At 39.6% G+C, this 23,656-nt stretch overlaps 1 protein-coding gene across 2 annotated transcripts in view; it reads left to right on the forward strand.

Annotated features, from left to right (window-relative positions):
* The window catches only part of gabbr1b (gamma-aminobutyric acid (GABA) B receptor, 1b), a 164,889-nt gene that overhangs the window by 62,232 nt on the left and 79,001 nt on the right, over nt 1-23,656 (forward strand). For both annotated transcript variants that reach the window (XM_067426765.1, XM_067426764.1), the window contains exons 7-8: nt 16,045-16,205; nt 21,484-21,618. In XM_067426765.1, coding sequence (XP_067282866.1) covers nt 16,045-16,205; nt 21,484-21,618 — 296 coding nt within the window. The remainder of the gene's footprint in view (nt 1-16,044; nt 16,206-21,483; nt 21,619-23,656) is intronic.

The following is a 23,656-nucleotide window of genomic DNA, read 5'->3' on the forward strand; positions in this document are numbered from 1 at the left end:
CTGATATCATTTCTACTGAGAAATCACTAGTAATTAAATATGTGTTTAGTTGTCACCAAAGCTCTCTCTATTTAGCTGTAGATCATTAAACTGTTACACTACCTTAGAAGTCTGTCCGAAATTAGTTCCATGGATGCCTTCATGCACAAACGCTGCCTGCAGAGTCATTGTCTGATGAGGCAGCGAGTCAGCCTAGGTTTTCGGACGCAGCCATTGACTCCTTCAAGTGAACTATATTAGCATAGGGTATAGGGGGCGACTTCTAACAAAGCCAAAATGTCAATTATCCTGACAGGAATTGCTCATAGACATGCCTAGCAACACCCTATAGCAACACCTAAATGGATAAATAAATGCCTAGCAACTAGCTAGAACATTCTAGCAATCATTCTCTCTAAAAAATTTCGATCTGGTAGCACTTTATTTTTATACATACTATGTATTATAGCAATTACAATAACTGGGTTATAACCTATCCTTAACCCATGTAGTTACCTTATATTGCTTTCTTGGGTAACTACACTGTAAGTACTGTAAAATAAATTATAACCTCCTATCTTTTTTTCTGGTTTGAAGTATAAATGTAAAAACAGATGTTGTTGCTATGCGGTTGCTAGGGCATGGCTTGATGTTAGCTATGGGTTTGGTTGGTTGCTTAGTAAAAGTCAAAAGCGTCCACTCCCTCCATAATTTTCAAGTCTGTAGATATGGCTCTGCTCCCTCCTTCGATGTAAGTCTCTTTTATTGTCCAACAGGCAAAAATCGAAGTCCAGTCCTTCAGATAAAGCAATAGCTCTGTCCAACTGTCCGCTTAATTTGAGGTATCAAACTATGCGGGATGAGTTGAACATTGAAGTTTAATACATAGGCTAGGGGGAATTAATAATTATAGTGATGCTTATCTTAAAAAGCATGGCCAATAAGATGCTTATAGATCTCAACAATGGCAATGTACTGCATTGAACAAGGATGTATTGAAAGCTCTGGCATTGAATACACTGTCTAGTCATTTAGTCAAAAGGAAAACAAAATATCCAGAGATGGCTCTGTCTGTGGATATCATTAGGCTTTAGTGACTGAGACAGAGTGATGTGGTGTATTGATTGATGAAATAGGTGGCTAAGAATGAGAGTAATCAAGGCTTTGTGTTTGTTTGTTATGGCTTTTAGTCATTAGACAAGCACACTGCTGCCCCCCATAGAGAGGACTTTAAGAGATGCTGCTGTTCAATATTGGTGTTGAGAATGAAGCTCTGTGATTGGTCCACTCTCAACATGTAGCATGCCGCATTAGAGGATTTTAATTATGAGAGAATGCACAGAGCGTCAGTGCGATCTCGCTCTCTTTCTAGCTCTCTTCTTCACCTATCGATGGAGCTCACAGCATGCAAAAGGTCATCATATGAAAGCATTTCGGCGTCCGTGTGAATGAAAGCGCCATGCTTGTTGGAGTCAGTTTTAATTTATCCTGTGTGTGTTTCTATGCACCATTGAATGTCTGTTTTGCCCTCTCTGTGTGTATGATAATTTCATGGGTAGCCAAGAAAAGGTCTCCCTCGTGATCGATTTCCCTTATGGCATTTACATGACATTCCACAATGCCCACTCAAACCTGGAACCGGTTTCTGCATCCGTGGACTTAATCTCATTCTCAACAAAGAAGTCTTGTGCAATCGTGTGTGAGAATCAGACCGCAGAGAATAAACAAGTGTTAGCTGGAGCTCTCCTCATTTTCTGAGTCTCGTTTTATTTAAAAGTGTTGATAAATTATTCAGAAACAATCGCAGAATGTTACAACCTGGAATTGCAGAAACAGCTCGCACCTCCAGCACAGCGTGTCAAAAACCTGTCCAACTCGCTGGTTTTTTTTTAGTCCATGTTACCTGCTGCACCTGCAACCGCACATATAACCAGAATAAAACACAGCTACCGACTTGTCACATATGTTAAGACACCTGCCACACTGACTTCAAGAAAATAACACATCTGTAACACCTAGAAGGTGACTTTCAACATAATGCAGGACTCATCACAGATGCTGCCCTGCCTCAGGACAGCACACAGGCTTAGTAAACCACACAGGATTTTTAACTCTGGGTTCTTGCGTTCCATATTGCATATTGTTTTAGCCCTGCACTCTCAGAAAAAAAGGTACAGTGCTGTCACTGGGGTGGTACCCTAAGGTACAAAAGTGAAAAGGCTCTTTATACCATACTTACCTCTAAATGGTACATATTAGTACTGTAAAAGGTATACAAATCAGTACTTTAAGAGTGTGTATTAGTACCTTTTTGGTTTTGTACCTTAGGGTACCACCCCAGCGACAGCAATGGACTTTTTTTTTCTGACAGTGTAATTAAAGATGAAGTGTGTATTTTTTGTTAAATGTTAAAGGATTAGTTCACTTCAGAATTACAGATTACAGTTTTTGAGGAAAACATTTCAGGATTTGTCTCCATGTTGTGGACTTTAACAGGAACTAACAGGTTGAAGGTCCAAATTGCAGTTTCAATGCGGCATCAAAGGGCTCTACATTGTCCCAGCTGAGGAATAAGGGTCTTATCTAGCAAAGCGATCTGCCATTGAAAAAAAATTATCTAGATTTCTTTATTTATTTTTTACCACAAATGCTCTGTCCCCACAACTTCACGCATTACGTAGTCATGTTGGATAGATGTGACGTAGGCAGAAGTAACGACCCAGTGTTTACAAAATGAAAGTGCGAAGGATTACATCAAATGCCCTTTACAAAAAAGGTAAAACAACGATGTCGGATGATTTGATGTTGAAGGAGAAAATGAGATGGTGTTTTTCACCCTATACCTTTCCAACGTGATTATGCAATGCATGGTGCATTGCAGAGTTTGTGCAAGACGAGTATTTTTGGTTAAAAAGTATATAAATGTTAAAAATATTTAAGAAAATCGTAAAATTATGCTAGATAAGACCCTTATTACTTGGCTGGGATCGTGCAGAGCCCTTTGACGCTGCATTTACACTGCACTAGTGGAAACTGTCCACTATAAGGAGAAAAATCCTGGAATGTTTTCCTCAAAACTACTCTTTCCTCTTTCCAACTAAAAAAAAAGGCATAAACTTTGGGAAAAAAAGAAGTTGTTTTGTGCTGTACACCTTGGCATTGCAGTTCAGGATTAACGCCACATTACCCAGATTACGCCACATTAAAAGTGGCTCATTACCCAGGGTTAAGCGATGCTAACAACAAAATTAGTGTGAAACATTGCTTAACCCAGGGTTAAAAGTGTCCCTAAACTGGGGTTCAAAAATTTCCCATGATTAACAGTTGCATGAAAAGCCTGAAATCAGATCCACTCACCTCCACACGTCTTCACGAACGTCTCGCAGTGATCCCAGATTGCGTTCCAAGGCAGCAGTGGCCTGGAAGTGGTGAAGCTGACTTCATTAGCTCTGTGATTTTTCAACGTAACTGTTGACCTCCATCATGCCAGCTGATCATCAGGACTGCCTAGGTTAAGTGGCTCACCTGTTGGCAGCGTTTGAAAGAAATGACCCGTGTAGCATAATCCGTCTGACCAGCTCAGCTGCTGGCTCTCCCCCCTCCTTCCTCTTTTCTTCTCTACGTATCCCACTCACACTCTCTATTACCCTGCCCAAGTGTATGCTTAATAATGTGACCATTGATTTGAATACAAGTATTATCTAGCTCTGAAGGCTATTTAAAAAATAATGAGTTGTTCCTTGCTGATCACATGGCCGCAAGAGAAATGATTGCATTAAACCATGGCGTAAGCAGGTTTACTATGTTATTTATGTGCATTTCCTTTCCCAATTATCCATGCCGCATGTCTGTAATAGAAACAATGAGAGGAATTTCTTTACAAGCTGGTTTATAACGCGCAGCATGCTCCGTGCATCCACCACAACTGTATGCGAGGGGAAGATGCTGATGCAATCACATCTGACTTGTTACACGGTTTATCAATGTCTTCCCTCCCTCGGATTCTTGCTTTCCCTTTAGAGACCCTGAAAATACCTCTGCATATATCCCGCTTATTCCTTTTCTGCCTATTCATCGAACCCTGTGAAGGTGCAAAAACACAAGGGTTCTCGAACAATGAAACGAGCGCTCCAATGACAAGCACATCATAAGAGATGAACCATAAACATGAGGGATGGCAGAGCCAGAAATAGCATAGAGTGTCCAACTCAACCCATATAGCCATGGGTATTAGAATGTGTTTTACTGAAGCATGGCAGATCACATTAACGCTACTACATCCAGCCAAATGAGAAGCAGGGGGAGAGGAGATAAATGGGAAGGTAGGGTGAAAGTAAGGGATAAATGATGGCTGCAGAGGTGAAACTTTGGAGATATGGTGAAGGCCACAATTACAAAAACACTTCTGAGATTGGAATTTTTGGTATCCAACTGGGGTCACTTCATATGTGGTTTTAAATCTGATATACACTGCCGTTCAATTTTTTGGGGCGGGTAATATTTTTTAGGTTTTGAAATCAGTCTCTTGGCCTGTTGACACCAAGGAGGATAGTTCTAAAAAATAAGAACAGCATAGTGGCACAGAGAAACAATATCTTTGAAATCACTTTCAGAATTGTTTTTTCCAGCTGATGAACAGTAAACTCTGATAATCAATCAGAATCCATCCTGCTTTAAAGTGCTCAAGCATTTAAAGCACCAGATGACAAAACTGCAGCGAGTACTTAGAATGAACAGAACAATATCGTCCCCTGGTATGAGCGCAATATAATTATCATAATCAGTCTTGCTGCGAACGAGCCTTTATGCTCACTAAGGCTTCATTTATTTAATCAAATGCTTTAAAACAGTAATATTGTGAAATATTACAATTTAAAGGTGTCATGAACTGGCTTTTTTATTTTTTATTCTGTTCTCTGAGGTCAACTAATGACGTTTGTGTGGTTTTTGCATTCAAATACATCATAAGTAATAAGTAATAGGCTATTTTCAACCGGAATGATTATCTCGATCACAGGGCTCGTAAATGTCTTTATCAAACAAACACAATGATTTATTTCAGATCCATCTGCGATTCTATGGAATATTATTTTTGTATTACTTGGCCCGCCCATCGTGGATATAACTGCGAACTGCGTGCACACACACACACACGCATGGGCGCATGCCCAGATCAAGAAAGGAATATTATTTCACTATTTGATATTCACCGGCTTTCCGATGGGCCTACGTTTTGGTTGGTCGTCTGGAAAACACATAGCCCTGGGACTATTATTACAGATCCAATATAGAAGGCACAGCATTGTGTTTTAATCTCAATATGTCTGCAAATCCAGCATTGACCTGAGACTTGTTTACAAATGATTCTGCAGTGAAATGAAGCGAACACGCGTACCATGTCTTCCACCTTAAGGTGGAACTTTATTAAAAATAAATTAAGTATCACACATTCCTAATATTAGGATGCTTATGCAGCGTCTGTGATCTTCCACAACCAGGAATAGCGCAATATCTTGCTTTCTTCTTCGGCATGTTTATTGCTGCTGGTTAACGCGATCCGAACAGAGTCGGTGGGCGGGGCTACTGAATTAGACGTGTTTATTATTCTGTAGAGGTGGTGTTTTGCCACACAATGACGTTAAGATGCGGCACACGATTGTTTTCTGGGCCTGGTGTCTATAAAAGCTTTTCTTTGACCAACAAGGAAGTTTTCAAGGTCACAGCATATATATACCTCACTGAACCACATAGGGTCAACCAAATCTATTTATATAACAGTATAGATTAGTTTGGTGGGGTTTTATACATTTTGTAGGCTATTATTAAGTAGTCGATTATGTCCAAAATGAATGTAAACAGACATTCAACGCCGCCAAAAAAACTAAATCCAAAAACAGTAGGAGGAGGTGGAGTAGGCAGTCAGTGAAGATGGTTTGGAGATCAACCAGATTCTGTAAACCACATATTTTAATCTAACTGGCATTCACATCAAGTAGTTGTATTGTCATTCCTCTCATTATAGAGAGAGTTTAAGAAAAATAATGCAAAATAGCTCTGCCACAGCGCGCAGCACAACGAAGGCGATGACAGGTGACTGCAATAGAGCTCTGGAATATTTTCTCAGCAAGACTTAACGGAGGTCATTTGGAATCTGCTGTTACCTGCTGTCTGCTACGTAACTTGTTCCTATCGAAAATAATGGAATTGCATAATTACACTCTGATATGGCAACCGTCATCGCATGCAATTGAATGAACCGAACAGACTGAGCTCAACAGTAATTTATGAGAACTGCACGCTTTAGAGCACACCGCTTTTTGGCGCATTTTAGCCAGGAGCGTTAACCGTCAGTGGGCTAGCGGAGGATTTAGAGGGACAGACGTTCAAAACAGCAGGTGTGTTATTAAGCAGCGCCTGGTCATATTTCACACTCCAATTCAGCAGAGCAGCCGGGAGCTGTGGTTGCGGCTTGCTCACTGTGCCGCAATCCCAGCATGGATAGATTCTTCCAATGCTTTGTTATCAAAGCGACAAAAACAGACACGATTTAATACTTCTCTGTCATGGAAGAGAGGGGCGAACTGTGCTTTTTCCCCCACGTTTGATCATGCCTCAGCTTCTAAGTCATCTCTGAAGGCTGAGTGATCTGTCTCTTAATTTTCTGTGATTCATTTACTTCTGGGAGGCCTGGGGAATGGGTGACGATGCAATTCTGAACTCTAGCATTTAGCAGTAAATGAAATTTGGTGTCAAATCTAACAAATCTGTTTTGAGAACGCTCTCTGCAGCGGGCAAATAAAAAGATTACTGGAGTGATGAAAGGGGAAGTTTTTGGCTTGATGCTGAGATCACAACCCAGACCGCCTGTAGGGGATTGGATATTTATTTACTCAAAGTCATGCAATTTTTGCATGTCTGGTTTTGATTCTCCTCCACATATTGAGTCGAGGTCTTTTGTTATTGAATTATGCCTTGTGAAAAATAAGAGCAGACACCTTTGTCTGTGAGGCAGATCAGTGGTGCCTTGTTCCCCACAATTGGCTGCATGTGTTTGGTGACCTGGCAACCTCAATAACCAATCAAGTCGCCCAGCTGTGACCTGGCAACCAGAGCAGCCAATCACAGTGTCCTGCTGTGACCTTGCAGCCGTGGCATGGCACAGCAACTTGTGCAACCATGATCATTAGCCAGCAACCACCTGTCACGTCGCTTATTTCTGCTTGATTGTAGAGGTCAAAGAATCGAGTGTAATTGCAGAGAATGTCTTTCTTCGTAAAATGATAGTCTCATGTGTGAATATGATATCGATGGGCTGTCATTTTGTCATCCTGTCAAGATGTCTTGATGGTGAGTTACAGCAGAGCTAAATTATCTGCTTCTGTATCTAGAACCTCTCTGGCTGTTCTGACATTTCTCCATGACCAAATTAATTCTGACCTATGATTTTAGGTGTTTTGAGGGTAGGATTTTAATAAACACTCTTGTACAGTATTCTGTAATTTATTAGTGTTTTGTTAGTTGTATCCCATAATGAGTATATTCTCTAAATTGATGGCCCAGTAAGAGAAATGCCCTTTAACGCAACCCTGTAATTAAGGCTAGGTCATAATTCCGAGCCCCCGGCATATTATTTATGCAATAGTTGGTAAATGGCCATGGAGCGGCTGCCCTTAATTTAAGGAATAGTGTCCGATTTCTCTAGCGAGAGGAGCCAAATTCACTGTAGCATGTGGAATAAACACATGGTGTAGCCAGTTGAATTTTTATAAATTCTTATATTCACAGAAAAATTGTCAAAAAGTGCTGGTCTCATTGAATATCCTAGTTAATGCAGCCGGTTATGACTTGAGTGAACACAACCAGTCAAGAAAGACAATGCTTGTGTATCAGTTTATTAGAGCCAGTATGTCTTAAAATGACAGCAGCCTAATATTTATGCTGCTCTCTGTTTTTAATGTTACAAAAAGGATTTTTGATATATGTTTAATATGTTTAATTTGTACAGTGAAGGCTTTCCGGTGTTATTTAAAAAAAAAAAAATATTCAATGTGTCTACCAGAAAATTACTGTTACTTGTCTTTAGTAATGTTTTAAATTTACATTAGTAGGACTAATCTCTTTGCTATGGTCTCAAAATTGGAATAGAGAATTGTGAATTTTCACTGGTAGGGTATCCAAAATGTTGGTGTCATAAATGGCTGTTTTTGCAAAAACTGTTTATTGGCCGTTAAATATATTTATAGCTGGTAAATTTTCTTAAGTTACAGGCCATTGGCAGGTGTGGCAAAAGTAAAGTTAGGCCCTGTTTATATGTGAATAAAAGCTTAAATTCAAACTGTTCATCATATAAGTCAGTCAAAACTTAAATAAATGACTCTCGAATCAATGACTGAGCCAATTTTTTTCAGTGATTCAAAACCATACAGCACAAACCATACAAAGGTGTTCAATGATTCATTTACGCATTTGGCAGACACTTTTATCCAAAGCAACTTACGTTGCATTCAAGGTACACATTTTTACATTATTGTCAGTTCTTGCTTTCCCTGGGAATCGAACCCATGACCTTGGTGTTGTTAGCACCACGCTCTACTGGTTGAGCTACAGGAAAGCCTTCAGTTTCAGATTAAAAAATGAATGATTCAAATGAGTCAGTTCCTTTTAGTCAATTAAAAACATGCAATGTAAACCAGTGTAGTCCAATTCCTGAATGAATGACCCTTGTGTACCAGTTATGAATCAAAAACATACAGTGCAACTTGTATTTCGATACCTGAATAAATGAATCTTATGAGTCAGTTATTTCAGTAAATCAAAACATATAGCACAATCAGTTTCATCTGATTCCTGATTCCAAAAATTCAGAATCACTTGAAAGCTATTTCCCCCCAAATATTCCTTAAATGTATTAAACGAATCATTAATGGAACCATTCAGGAATCAGAAGCGGAACCAGGATCATTAAACACTTTACAATTCCCATCTGTAATTTTGAGGTTCAGAGAACAGAAACACAGTGACAAAGATTTAGATCATTCCTCCAAATGTGGGTGTGTGCCCATCAAACACAGGAGATCTGGCTGCAGGTCCATTTAAACTTGAATTAGATGTCGAATTACGCGTTTATCTCAACATCAATCCCATTTGACTCCCATCAACCTGCAGACAGTATGCTATGGCTGTATCTTAAAATGATCCATGCCTTTAGATCTGAAGAGCGGGATTTAATTGGTCCCATTAAGGCAGCAATGGAGTGCATCAGGTGTCTGAATTACTGGCAGAGACAGTGAAAGGTGGCCCACAGGGACGTCGGTAACCTGCTGCCAGCTCTCTCTGTATGCAGAGGAAGTGTGGGGTAGAGCTGCTGACCTCCACGTGCTACAGCTTTGCGGGGCTGTGCATGACAGCGGCGAGATTTCTCTCGAGAGGCAGTTTTGCCTCATATTCCCCCAGTTGCCTTCAACCTTGACATTCTTTTTGAAAAGCATGCGAGGATATCCATACTAATTCCGGTGGCATCCAGTCTGCTGTGTCGTGATCCTATTCCAAGCAGCCTGGGACATGCAACTCAGTCCTTTCAATGCAGGCGTAGAAAAAAAACAATGAGATAAAGACACATCAAAGGACAGGGAAAAAGAAGAGTTCTCTTTGAGATTTTGGCAAGGATGAAATGCCAGCGGAGTGCTTACTACACAGTAAATACTGTATGCTGACTGAAGCTGCATTATAATGACAAAATCCTTATTGGAATTAACCGGGTGTTCTGGACTCTCGCAATCATTCCCGTTATAACTAATTATCCAAAAATCACCCAAAAATGGAGATCAATGGTCAGTCACCATTTACTATAAGACTTTTGTTCATCTTTGAAAAACAAATACAACCTGATTGTACCTCCATTGAAAGTCTATTCCACCAAAACTTTCAAGATTCAAAAATTGTATAGACATCGTAAAAATGATCTATATAATTTAAGAAATGTATTACAATTAGTTAATCATGACATCCATAACAGATTATTTATTTAATCAATATAACATTCCTAATAGTCATTATTTAATGCAATATATGTTTACTGCCATTCATCACAGTATGCAAATGCTAGGTCATTTTTAACACTTTACATTGTAGCATATGCTATTACAAACCAAGGGTTCAAGGGTTTGCTTATAGCATGGGCCAGTGTGCATTAAAATATTATTCTGACATAGATTTTCACCCCCTCAAACCACATTTAAATCATTAATATCTCATTGGAATATAATATATATTTGAACAGTGCCTGTTTCAGTTTTGGATGGCTCTTAAAGCATGAAATGGGCTGATATTTTTTCCAGCATAAGTCGCACAAGTGAAAAAATATATGCTGTTTACATGCTATACACTACAGAAACTAGCATGCAGCAGCAGAGCTGGCCTTCAGATATATTGGCAGAAGTAACAGAAGAACGTCAGGGTTAGGTGAAAACCAATATAATATCTCCTTCTGAAACAGCTAATCAGGGTCTTCAGGATTAATAATAACCTCAAGGGACTCTGTGGGACGGTGGCCCTCCAGAAATATTTTAAACTCCTTATATATATCCAAGAGGAAATCAATAGAAAATGGACCAAAAGTTAAAAGCATATTTATTTATTTAGCTAAAGGTTTTTATTTTCCCCCATTTTTTGGCCCGTCTGGTTGGTTGGCAAATGAAGCTCTGCCAGAGGCAGCAACATTAATATTAGCATACCAATTAGATCAGAATCCATTTCATAAGAACAAATGTGAATAATTTAAATAATAAATTATCCATCACAGTGTTGATTAGCTAAAGAAGCATATGGATTGTGATTTCAGATTATAACCAACTCCCTCACTCCATAGGCTTAAGCAAAAGTAACCCTGTCCACTTCAAATGTTTTGTTTTGCCTTTGTGGTGATGAATTGAATGTTCAACCTTTTTTTGGTTATTATTTATTATTCGGTCTACAGAGACTCTTTCTGCACAGGCTTGGTTCCAATCGGGTGAAATATCTAGGTCTACTACAGTAGTTCAAAAAAGTAGGTTTAGCAAAAATCCAATATGGGGGAAATTTTTTTCATGATGGAATTTAAATTGAAGATATACACATTGAGGCAAGGATGATCTAAGACATTCGAGTGACAAACGAATTGATTTGATTACTATAGTGGTGCCTTGTGATTGTCTGGCTATCACCAAACCAAACTCAATTTGAAATTGAACATTGGTCCAGGGAGTCTGCTCTATATTTTCTACTGCACAAGAGGTGTGATCAACTGGCATTATTCGGATAACTCTGTACTCAATTGAATAGTCCTTCAACCAATTAGACCACAAGAGGCGTGATCAACAGGCAACGACCAAGCCTGCAGTATCCCTCTCAGATACTGGAGCTTTCGCGCCTCGATCGCCCCCCGGTGACCAGTTCCAGTATTGTCGCCCCTCTTTGTTTTCTAATGGACGAGAGGCAAACTAAACAATAAAATTCCACTTCAAATATTTTTTCCACAAAGTTAGTTTATGTCATTGAAGGCAGTTATCATCACGACGATTTCATTTCAAGTGTTCGTTTTTAAAATAAGTTTCGTTTTAGTTAGTTATTTGAAGCTATAAAAACGGGGGGGGGGTGACCTCATGATTGACTGCTGAGATTGACGTTTTCTCTGAGTGAAGTTGTCACTGAGGCACTAACAGACTTTTTTCAGAATTTTTGGGAGCAGATTGGAGCTTTAGCTTTAATTTCTACAGTGTGCGAGAGTGTGGGCAGGCTTTTGATATCGCGACTGTACTTCCTGCTCTACTTCCTGCTCACTACTGTTAGATGTCATTGCCGTGTTAAACCCCCCAATAGCGTGCCAGGTGGATAAGCCAGTCTGTGATTGGTTCCTGCAAAAATGAAACAGAAGCAGTAGAAATGAATGTACAGGTTTCCAGACTGAGTTGCCGGGCGAAATCAAATCACTGGCAGATCAGGCTGGGTTTACCCACTCTAGCCTTGTGGTGGATCAGGCTGAGATCCCAGCAAGAGTACTATCATTCTGCATCAGCAATTATCAGGCTTCAATGGCCTTAACTGTGCGTTCACACCGACGGCGGCGAGAATGGCAAGGTGGCCGGAAGTCATTCATTTACAATGGGAGAGCAGCGCGGTGCGTCTTGGACGATTTGAGCGTTGAGGAGAGTTGAAATCAGCTCAACTTTATGGTAATAAGCTATGACGCGGTTCGGCGGCAACCAATTAAAATGTAGAAGTGCTCCGCTTGAGAGAAATCCAGAGAATGCAGACATGTAAACTTTGGTTCCGACCATATTAGTTCCCAAGCAAAATGTAAGAGAAGTTGATCATTGGTGTGCAGGTTTCCCTATCATTTATGACGAGATCATTCATAGTGATGTTTAATTTGTTAAGAAGTCGCGCAACACTATTTTATAGTTTTTCAGCAGGTATGCAATTCATTCTTACTTTCACATTTAAACGATTTCATGAGGTTAATTTATACCCTACTTGTGGTCAGTCTATCAATCAACATGCTTGTTTGATTTGCGGCCTCTTTAAATACAGTTTAAAAAAAGAAAAAACATTCGATCTATGTCAGAGCGGCAACACATCCACGAAGCTTTCTACAGCGCTGCTGGCAGGGCGGCAAGAGCGAATTTTGACGCTCTCGCCGGCGGCAGTGTGAACGCACCGTAAGACCTTTAAGCACATGGGTAAAATATATATAAGGCATTATTTAGCAAACCTGCAACAACATAAATTAGCTATTTCAGTTAATTTAGCACAAAAATACAGCATTTTCACCTTTATAACTTTTATAGCGCCACCTATGGCTGATCTCCATAAAAGTGTGCACACTTGTTCAGAATCATATGTCGCATGTGCTCACCAAATTTCGTGAAGTTTTGACATTTTGCTTAGGAATTATTGGTTTTTGTGCAAACTGGTTTAGAATTGAGTGCTAGCGCCACCCTGGAGGCTAATCGCCTCTCTGCATGTGCCACACATACTGTATAAAGGGCTTAAAGGGCACTTTGGGAAGGGGACGCTATTTGTAGGGGCGCTACAATCGAAATTAAACAACAGAATCCCTTCACAAAGGGCCCTACATAAGTTTGTTAGCAAAGTGAACATGCAACAGTCACATCAATGAAGTGATGGTCATGTGAATCCTCATGATTCATTTTAAATGTAGATATGGCGGGAAAGATGGAGTTAGCATTTTTTTAACCTGAATAATTCACATTGTTTTGTTTTGTTGTGATATACTGTATAGACACATTTTTGTCATGCATTTCATATTTAGTTAATAAATGTAATAAATGTGTAATACTTAACATAGAAAGTTAAGAGCAGATTGGGAACAAACAAAAACTTCATTATACTGTAAATGTACATTAATTTGTATATATCATATTAATTTTGCCCGGTTCTAGGCATATTACCTGTTGTCGCTGCCTTGCTTTGTCGCGGTAACATTCCACATGAAGCTAATGAGGAAATTGGGTGGTCTTTCATTGCTCCCTTTTGCCAAGTGCGTTCCAGACGGCTTCATTATTACACACAATTGCCCTGCTCCCTTCAAAGTCCCCACTTCAAGGGCTCTGCCCTTCAGAGTGAGTAGGGCATAGGGATTATTCACTTCCGATTGGAATTTGCCTATATACATGGGTGTATTTCATTTGCGGCACAACCCCAGGCCACTTGCAGCAGCTGCTAAGCTAATACCAGTTCTCTGATATATAACCAGCGCCTCTGGGCTCTTGATGTTGATGAGAATGTGGAAATCAAAAGCAAGGGAGGGAAACAGAAAGGTGGCCTAAAACCTCACTATCAAGCACTTTCTTGGCATAATGTGCTTGGCTTATAAAGCAACTCATATTGTTTAGAACATGCGGATTTCAGAGTTGCTAATCAGCTTTGAGCCAGAATATCAGCAAAAATATATCTCTGTTACAATCTGAATTACCCAAGGCACCTAGTGAAAGCGATATCTCATGTTTCTGGCTGGAGTTTCATTATTCATTTCAAAGTCTGCTTGATCATGGCCCATGTCACGCCTAACTTTGAGTATCGATGTGATGTAACTGGGCTCGCGCTGTGTTTTTGCAGAGAGAGAGAGAGAGAGAGAGAGAGAGAGAGAGAGAGAGAGAGAGAGAGAGAGAGAGAGAGAGAGAGAGAGAGAGAGAGAGAGAGAGAGAAGTTGCCAGATCAATCAAAGAGTGTGCTGGGAATAAACAGAGCAAGAGAAAACGGATAGATAACTGTAGTGATTCTCATCAACTCTGGATTTGCGCGAAGGCGAATGAGTTACCGAAGCCACTGAACAAGTAGAAAAATGGCACTCAGCTCAGAAGAAAAACATTGGGTTCGGGGGAGGGTGAGGAAGAGAAGGATCGGTGTCATCCCATCAGTTTGGAGATATATTATTGAAGACTACAGTCAGGCGCACATAGTCATTCCTCTGTGGATCCTGTTTATCACAATGTATCTGCTGTAAGGTGCAGGATTAGTGTGAGCGGTGGCTGGGAGTTTGGAAATAGATGGTGCAGTGGAGATGAAGGTGTGTGGGAGAGAGGAACGGAGCGTGTGATTCATAATGTAGTGTACAGCAGGTTCTGTCTAATGTGATTCAGGATACATTCAATCCTCATATTGATTGGAAAACAATAACAAAAAGTGAGTGACATGATAACGCTGTCACAGTCCACCCTGATTCATTTTGAAATGAAGTTCTAAAGAAGAGAGAAAAATGTGAATCGGAGGCGGGTGGTTTGGGTGTAGGTAGGGGCGACGGGTGGGTAATAAACCAGAGTGGTTGTGTTAAGGGATTGCAAATTCAAAGTGCTCTGTGAAACGGAGAAGGAAAATGAGCCCCACACATATGACTCTCTCTCTCTCTCTCTCTCTCTCTCTCTCTCTCTCTCTCTCTCTCTCTCTCTCTCTCTCTCTCTCTCTCTCTCTCTCTCTCTCTCTCTCTCACACACACTCCTTTCTAGCTCTCTTTCTCTCACAGTTTATCTCAATCTCGCTCTCACACGAACATACACACTCTCTCGCGCGCGCTCGCTCGCTCGCTCGCTGTGTCTCTCTATAAACCCAGCACATTCCCTCTCTCTCTCAGTCTCCTGCTGCATCCAACGAACACATACACACTCACTGCCGTGACTTCGTTTATTCGCTTCTTTTGTTTCCGTACTGGATTTTTATATTAATCATCGATACAAGTCCTCCGTTTTTCAGCGCTCGGTTTTCACCTCATATTGAACGTTTCGTTTTCTAAAGACGCGCACAGAAGATTCCAGTGGACCATATGTAACACTGCGTTTTTATAAACAAACATGTAACGTTGTTTTATTTTGCTATATTGGTCCTGGGTTCAGGAGTAGCGTGAGTATAAGGCTACAGCACTAAAAACTCTCGAGGCAACGACAGCTTGTTATTGTTTTTCAGCGCTAGCTTTCGTTAACGTTGCTCCGCGTTGTTGACTTCGCGGGCCTAATTTCGGCTACTTAAAACTTTTGAAACTTCGTGTATTTTAAATAATACAGTACGCGGACTCTTCTGTCTTAATTGTCTCTATAGACGCGACTAATTTTAACGCAAATTCCTCTGCGCGCTGGTATATTAAATTAGTTTGGAAACGAAACCACATGCCGTTGAATCGTCATCAATGTCGTGTTTATGTCTTCGTCCTGAACGCAACCAAATTGAAAATGTAAAATTGAATTTTAGTGCATCTAAAAGTATAGACCTATTACAGGTCTATAGAAGTTTAGGGTAATTGACAGTGCGGGATTCACGTGAGCATTTCAGCATTGAGTTGGAATGAAATTTATACTGTCCAAAATATTTTTATGCAAGTAAAATTGTTACCATCACCTCCAGCTTTGCCTTTCATGTAAAATAATACCAAGAACATAAACTGTTGGTACACACTGTTGCCCACTATGGCCAAACTATCCTGGCAGCGTCACAGCAGAGGACAGCGCTTGATTTCAACTTCCTACTTTGTTTTGGCCACCCTTACTTTACTGATCTCCTGGTCCTGCCCGGTTCTAGGCAAGAAGAAACTCTACATCGGCGCCCTGTTCCCTATGAGTGGCGGATGGCCGGGTGGCCAAGCATGTCTTCCTGCTGCCCAAATGGCCCTGGATTTGGTGAACAAGAGGACGGATATTCTTCCGGATTATGAGCTTGAATTAATCTACTATGACAGTATGGTAAGTGAGCACTGCATGTGAGCCTCTTTAATTACTTTCCATTATTTGAACAGTTTGATAGCATGCACTTGAGTGTGCACTGAACTAGTCATTCCATAAGAGTGTTTGCTTGCTATTGATGTTATTTATTCAAACAGCGTGGAGTGTCATTATCAGTTTTCTTGCTGAAGATTTGTGTTCACAGGAGATTTCTCAAATTTACATTTTACTACAGCATATTGGGTCAGCTGTAGTATGCTAATAGGGGTTCGATGGACGCTAATGCACATAATGTTCTTTAAATGGGAATTTGTACTCGATTCAGTATGATTTCATTAAAGCTGCACAGAGTAATGTTTTGACAGCATCATATTCATCAGTTACGCTGTCACCTGAGGTTTGCCTGCAAAAAAATCTATTCATAGCAGCTCTGTATACCTTCCGCTTTCCCTGTCCATATCTTTCCATTTGCTTGACTCTCTCTCTCTCTCCCTCTACTTGTCTCCATCTTTCCCACCTGCGTCCCTCCTCCCCCGCGTAGGAGATGCCAATGCATACTCCCTCTCGCACACACACATATGCAGAGTGCAAGCCAGAGTTTTTGACGGAGAAGACATATAGATACATGGAGAGCGCAAACAGTTAATTCCCTGTGACTGCTCGGTGTTGCTAAGAGCTTTGCCGTGATTGGTTGGAACGGGTCTGCATTGGAACCCCGCTTCAAAGATACAGGAGAAGGAGGAAAGACTGGGGGTGGAGGTTGGCATGACAACAGTTACCAAGACCACTGCTGTTCAAACAAACACATAAGGCCACAGATTGCTCTGACAAAAGAAAAAAGCATGCCTTTTACCATTATTGCATAAACAGAGACAGAAGGATAAATGGATGAAATTAGCTGGCTGGTGTAAGACTATACAGTTAACCAGACATATGAAGTGCGGTTCAAAGCAATCTGAACTTGGACATATTGAAAGCATAGTTTCTGATCCCCTGCGGTTGGGGGATGTACTCAGGATCCCTGCGGATCTGAATGAATACAGAAACACACACACACACACACACGCACGCACGCACGCACACACACACACACACACACACACACACACACACACACACACACACACACACACACACACACACACACACACACACACACACACACACACACACACACACATGCAGAGAGCAGCCACTGATTAGGATTCAGCACCACGGACAGCTACATTTAGAAAGCAGAAAAGCGCTGTGTCATCAGGAGGTATAAGGCAAGCAGGAACATTTCTTCTGAGTTGGGTTTTAGGTATTCAGACCCAAATGTTCCCTCCTGAGCAACAGAAAGAGCAGTCTCATTAAACCTGCGCCCAGCGTGCTTCTGTGCCGTTCTGATTGGAGCTGAGGACGGCACTCTCCGCGGGGCGACAGGGATGGTATGAGGGCTTATTAGTATGGACTGGACCTGCGCCTGATTTCCCCAGAGCGCCGATTTTAGATCCCTTGGCCTTAATTCTTGTGTTGTGGGGTCATTAATGTGTTTTGGGGGTTTGTTCTTCCACCGATTTAAATGATGGAAGGGGACGGGCACTCTGAGGCTGCGTTTACACTAGCACAAAAAAATCAGAATTCGAATTTGCTGCACATGTGTGAACACAAAAATTCACAAGAGATCTGATTTTTTTTTAAAAATCCAATCTGAGCTACTTTTTAAATGTGGTCCCAGGCCTGGTTCTAGGTGAAGGTTGGGGCAGATATCCTGGGTATGCTTATTTATTTTGCCTGAGGGGGATAGATAGATAGATAGATAGATAGATAGATAGATAGATAGATAGATAGATAGATAGATAGATAGATAGATAGATAGATAGATAGATAGATAGATAGATAGATAGATAGATAGATAGATAGATAGATAGATAGATAGATAGATAGATAGATAGATAGAAAAATGTGTCTCTAGACAGGCACTAGCCATTAACGGTAAATAAAGAAAAAATACAGCAAACTTCTGGTGTTATTTTTGTGATTGTTTGGGGCATTCTACAGCACTTCACCTAACCTTTCGATACAGAGTCCACCACTCCACCTCAGATTGTTTTTAATCAATGCTCAAATCGTAAAAACAGATTAACACTATCTTGGCTTAGATATCAGTCCCGATTCGTCCTATGTCTAAACACGTATATCCCATTCCCCTTTGAATTCCAAGCCACCACAAGTCGAGGGCAACACATTTGCCGACAAAGATAGCTTTTTAATGTTGTATTATGTGGCAGACATGCCTGTATGCGCTCACTCACTTTTTTAAGGTGGAAACTTCATAAAGAAAAGAAATTGTGCACACATAGAAACCTTCAGGAGTTTTCAACCTCCCTCTGTCCAGTGAGCTTTATAAATAAAACAGCTTCACTAGGCTACTGAAAGCTACATTATATTTCTCAGCAGTGAGGGGATAACTTCGCTGTAATTAAACCAACAAGCTTAACTATAGGGCTTCTCTCTCTCTCTCTCTCTCTCTCTCTCTCTCTCTCTCTCTCTCTCTCTCTCTCTCTCTCTCTCTCTCTCTCTCTCTCTCTCTCTCTCTCTCTCTCTTGTTAATTTATTTAAATGTTTAAATGTATTCAAATAAAAAATGTTCTTACAGTGCTACTTTATTTCAATTCCGAAATCCAGACCAAAAAAGCTCTATAAAATAACTTGAAAACTTGTGACCGTTCGTGTGCTGCAAAACATCCATGAGAGCTGTTATCTTGTCCATGCTGGCAAACAAACCTACCACTTTCATAGTAATGTGATCACTGACAATCATTTTGGGCGGGAATTAAAGGGTTAGTTCACCCAAAAATGAAATTGATGTCATTAATGACTCACCCTAATGTCTTTCCACACCCGTAAGACCTCCGTTCATCTTCGGAACACAGTTTAAGATATTTTATATTTAGTTCGACAGCATATCTAAGTGTATGCACACTATACTGTCCATGTCCAGAAAGGGAATAAAAACATCATCAAAGTAGTCCATATGTGACATCAGTTAGTTAATTAGAATTTCTTGAAGCATCGAAAATACATTTTGGTCAAAAAATAACAAAAACTAAAACTTTATTCAGCATTGTCTTCTCTTCCGCGTTTGTGTTCAAACCTTAAATAAAGATTCAAACGGTTATGAATCAGTGAATCGATCAATGATTCGGATCGCCAGTATCACGTGATTTCAGTAGTTTGGCAGTTTGGCATGCAAGTCATTGATCGATTCACTGATTCACAACCGTTTGAATCTTTATTTGAGGTTTAGCTGTGAGGGAGGGGTTAGGATTAGGGGTGGGGCTAGGATTAGGCAGCGACTGTAACGAGGGTGGTAATAATTTGGCAGGCAGTTGAAATTTGGCTCAACACAGATATCGGATATCAGTCGTAAAAAATTATTTATTCCTATGATGCAAATTACTAGCATCATTACTCAAGTCTTCAGTGTCACATGTTCCTTCATAAATCATTTTAAAATGATGATTTGATGCAACAACAACAACAAATATTTATTATTATCAATGTGGAAAAAGTTGATTTGTCGAAACAGTTGACAGCTGAACAGTTGATGAACAGCTATTTAATATTTTTATGGAAACCTTGATACATTTTTTAAAGGATACTTTGCTGATTAAAAAGTCCAAACGAACATATATTTTTAATAGATTTTAAATGTCTTTATTATCACGTAATCCATCATGGCTGAATAAAAGTATTAATTTATCTTATTAAAAAATCTTACTGGCCCCAAACTTTTGAAGATTTGTGTATATTATTATAATTAGTTGATAAATACAATTATATCAATTGTATAATTTTAAGATAAAAATTCTCAAAATAATTTTGCAGTAACAAATTATTTTTTAATAAAAAACATTATATGTTAGTTTCTATGTAGTTAGGACCTTATAAAAAATAATAAGTCAAACCAAACTATCATCATCATCATCATCATCAAGTAAGTTTTTTTCTTCAGAAAGAATGCTCCTCCTGTCTTCAGGATAATCTACTCTAAAATCTGTGTTTTTTAAAACAAATTCAGAATGCAGTTCTTGCAGTTGTTTTGATTCGATGGAACCCAGGTGCAAAAATTTAGGCTCACGCATGGCTTCCCTCAGGGTTAGAAAGTCGGGGCAGGAGGAGATTTAGAGCCCAAACTAGGTCTCCATTCTGTAGATGTGATTTTGCTGATGACCCCCTGGGAGTCTGGAGAGAGTCTACAGCAGCATTCTCACCACAGTCTCTGGAGATGCCTCAACACATTATGTGCAATCTGGCTCATTTTATTTACTTTATTAAAAATAATGTGTAGGCATGTGTCTGCAGTGGAGACAGTTGATGTAACTCTCTCTCATTACTGTGTGGAATGTCACATTACTTTCATGCTTTTCACTGGAGGTTATTGTAATTGAGAAAAGAAAAGCAGTTTCTCACTTCTTTTGTTGCAATTGAAATAATTGGAATGATCTAGCTGTATGTTTAGAAGAAATTAAAAGCATCAGGAGAGACATAAATAGAGATGTATCTCGGCATAAGGATTGCAGTTTAGACGGCAATAAGTAAAGAGCACTCAGTCGCCACAGGGTTCTGCCAATTGAATTTGTGATTGCACCAATCATGCCTCCAATCATTTTAATCTCATGTTTGGTTTTATTCTTTGTAGGTTTCGCTTTTGTTTAAGTTTTTCTTTGTTCCCAAAACAACAGAAACCAAACAAAAGCCCAGCTTTAGAAATTCTGGCTGTGCTCAAGGCCACTGGCTGCAACTCGGTTTACTCTCAACACATGATCAATTGTGGCTTTAACCTACTATTATCATTTAAATGAGATATTGATCTTTCATTGACAGTTATTTTAAGACAAATGGGGGCAAAAAAGATGCTTATTGTCTGCGTCAGGTTAAAGACGAATGAGGGTACATGTCCAGCAAACAAACATTTGTTGCTTGGTTTATTTATGGGCAAATGCATGTGTCCTTGGATGACTGCAACTATGCATATATTGCTTTATCTATCTCTACTCCTTTTTATTCTGCTTCCCAATGCATATTTATCGCTACTTATGTGATTCAGTATGAAATAAAGTCTCTCTCCCTATGGGGGCCCTTATACTGTAGAAGTGAATGCCTATATCCAGTGTGAAATGTTTTTTTTTTTTTGTTGAGGTCTGCAGTTTTGAGCATGAAGTGACAGAATGCTTCATGAATAGTGACAGATATGCTTCAATTCTGAATATAGATGATATATTTAAATGTTTTTTTCTCTCTTTGCTTTCAGTGTGATCCTGGAGAGGCCACAAAGCTGCTGTATGACCTGCTGTACACAGAGCCCATAAAAATCGTCTTGATGCCTGGCTGCAGCTCTGTGTCCACACTGGTGGCCGAGGCTGCTCGCATGTGGAACCTTATAGTGGTGGGTTTACTTTGTTTAGAAATGAAGAGCTCTTTTCCAAAATGCGATAAACGGCAAATAAAAAAAATTGAGTTTGTCATGCCATTTTGCTGTGTACTGAATCTATTCTCTGCTCCATCAATCTTTGGTGCCAAATCGCTATATTTCCTTGTTTAAATGTATTGCAAGATGCAGTTTCTTTCCAAACCGCTATAGCGCCGAGCCTGTTTTTAAGTCTAAATTCAATATATCATCTCGTCTCGTCTTGAGCTCCTACCCCTTTGAAAGTGAAAGTGCCTTTTTGATTGTGCTGCGGTGTCCCCGCAAACACGATCCTGGCCGGAACAGAATCCGGAACGCGATTCTTACCGGCAGTCTATGACCCCCCAAACCCCTGACCGGAACGCAATTCTAACCGGCAATCGTCTTGACCCCTGATGTCATATGCTGCATGTGACATAATAATAATAATAATAATAATAATAATAATAATAATAATTATATATATATATATATATATATATATATATATATATATATATATATATATATATATATATATATATATATATATATATATATATATATATATATATTATAATAATAATTGATTTGATTTCATTCTAAAGAATCTCAAAGTGCAACAATGGAAAAGGGAAAAATAACAAAAAATGAATAAAAAGTAAAAATATAGAATAATATAAACAATCAACACATAAAAGCTTTTCTGAACAGAAAACAGAGCTGATGGTGGAAGTCTCTAAGCTCCACAGTACACTGTGGTCCACTCCATGTTTTACATTTCTCCCAGCGCTAGAGGTTCTATTGCCACATATTCCCAATTTGTCAGTGTCCTGATGTCGTTGTCGAGGCATGACAGCTGAAGACCAGATGGAGGGGATCGCTGCAGCACCATGCAGGAAGCAAACAAAGTTTTCCGGGCACTTCTGTGGACACACCAGGGTCAGCACAGAAGTCCAAGCCGTTCCGCGGCCGAAATGCGTGTATGACGTGTTGCTTATTGTTGTTTTTGTTGTTTTTTAAAGACATAAACCAACTACATATAAAAAGGATGGATTTATAGCGTTTTGAAACAAAAAAAGAAAACTTTGAATTTATAATCAACAATATTGAATAATATCAATATTGATAAATCGAATATTAACAAAATGTATGGGTTTAGATAATAAAAAAAAGAAGACATTTTCATGAAAACTATTCAAATGGATTTATAGCGTTTTGGAAAAGAGCTCCGCAAATGTTTAGAGATGAGCTGTGCTGTCATTGAATGAATTTTGAGAAAAAAATTCAAGGTAATGCTGATGACAAAATGTTCTTTTGCAGCAAACATTGGATTTTTTTTAGACAAAATGGGTAACTCTCCAGTAATATGGACATGTGTTTACATGTAGGTTCTATAGGAATGGAGTGTGGTTCAGTTCAGTGGTTATATTCAGGGAACCAAAGCTACAGGTTTAAACCCCAAAGACAGGTAGAGAAGGCTATGAATGAACTTATTTCAGTGTTTTTTGTCAAACGCATGCTATTTTTAACCATACTGAAAAACACCAGTTTCTGTTCATTTAGAAGACATACTCTATATTGCCAAAAGTATTGGGGCACCCCTCCAAATTATTGAAGGTGTATAAAATCAAGCACCTATGCAGATTGCTTCTACAAACATCTGTGAAAGAATGGGTCGCTCTCCGGAGCTCAGTGAATTCAAGCTTGGTACTGTGATAGGTTGCCATCTGTGCAGTATGTCCATTAGTGAAAATTCCTCACTACTAAATATTCCTCGGTCAACTGTGGTATTACAAAATAAAAAGCAAAGTGGAAGCGATTGGTAGCAACAGCAACTCAGCCATGAAGTGGTAGGCCACGGGAAATGAAAGAGAGGGGTCAGCGCTTGCTGAGGACACAGTGCACAGAAGTTGGCAACTTTCTGCAGAGTCAATAGCTACAGACCTACAAACTTTGTGAACTAACCGACCTTCAGATTAGCTCAAGAACAGTACATAGAGAGCTTCATGGAATGGGTTTCAATGGCTGAGCAGCT

The sequence above is a fragment of the Pseudorasbora parva genome, chromosome 19 (assembly GCF_024679245.1).
Source record: "Pseudorasbora parva isolate DD20220531a chromosome 19, ASM2467924v1, whole genome shotgun sequence".
Taxonomy (NCBI): domain Eukaryota; kingdom Metazoa; phylum Chordata; class Actinopteri; order Cypriniformes; family Gobionidae; genus Pseudorasbora; species Pseudorasbora parva.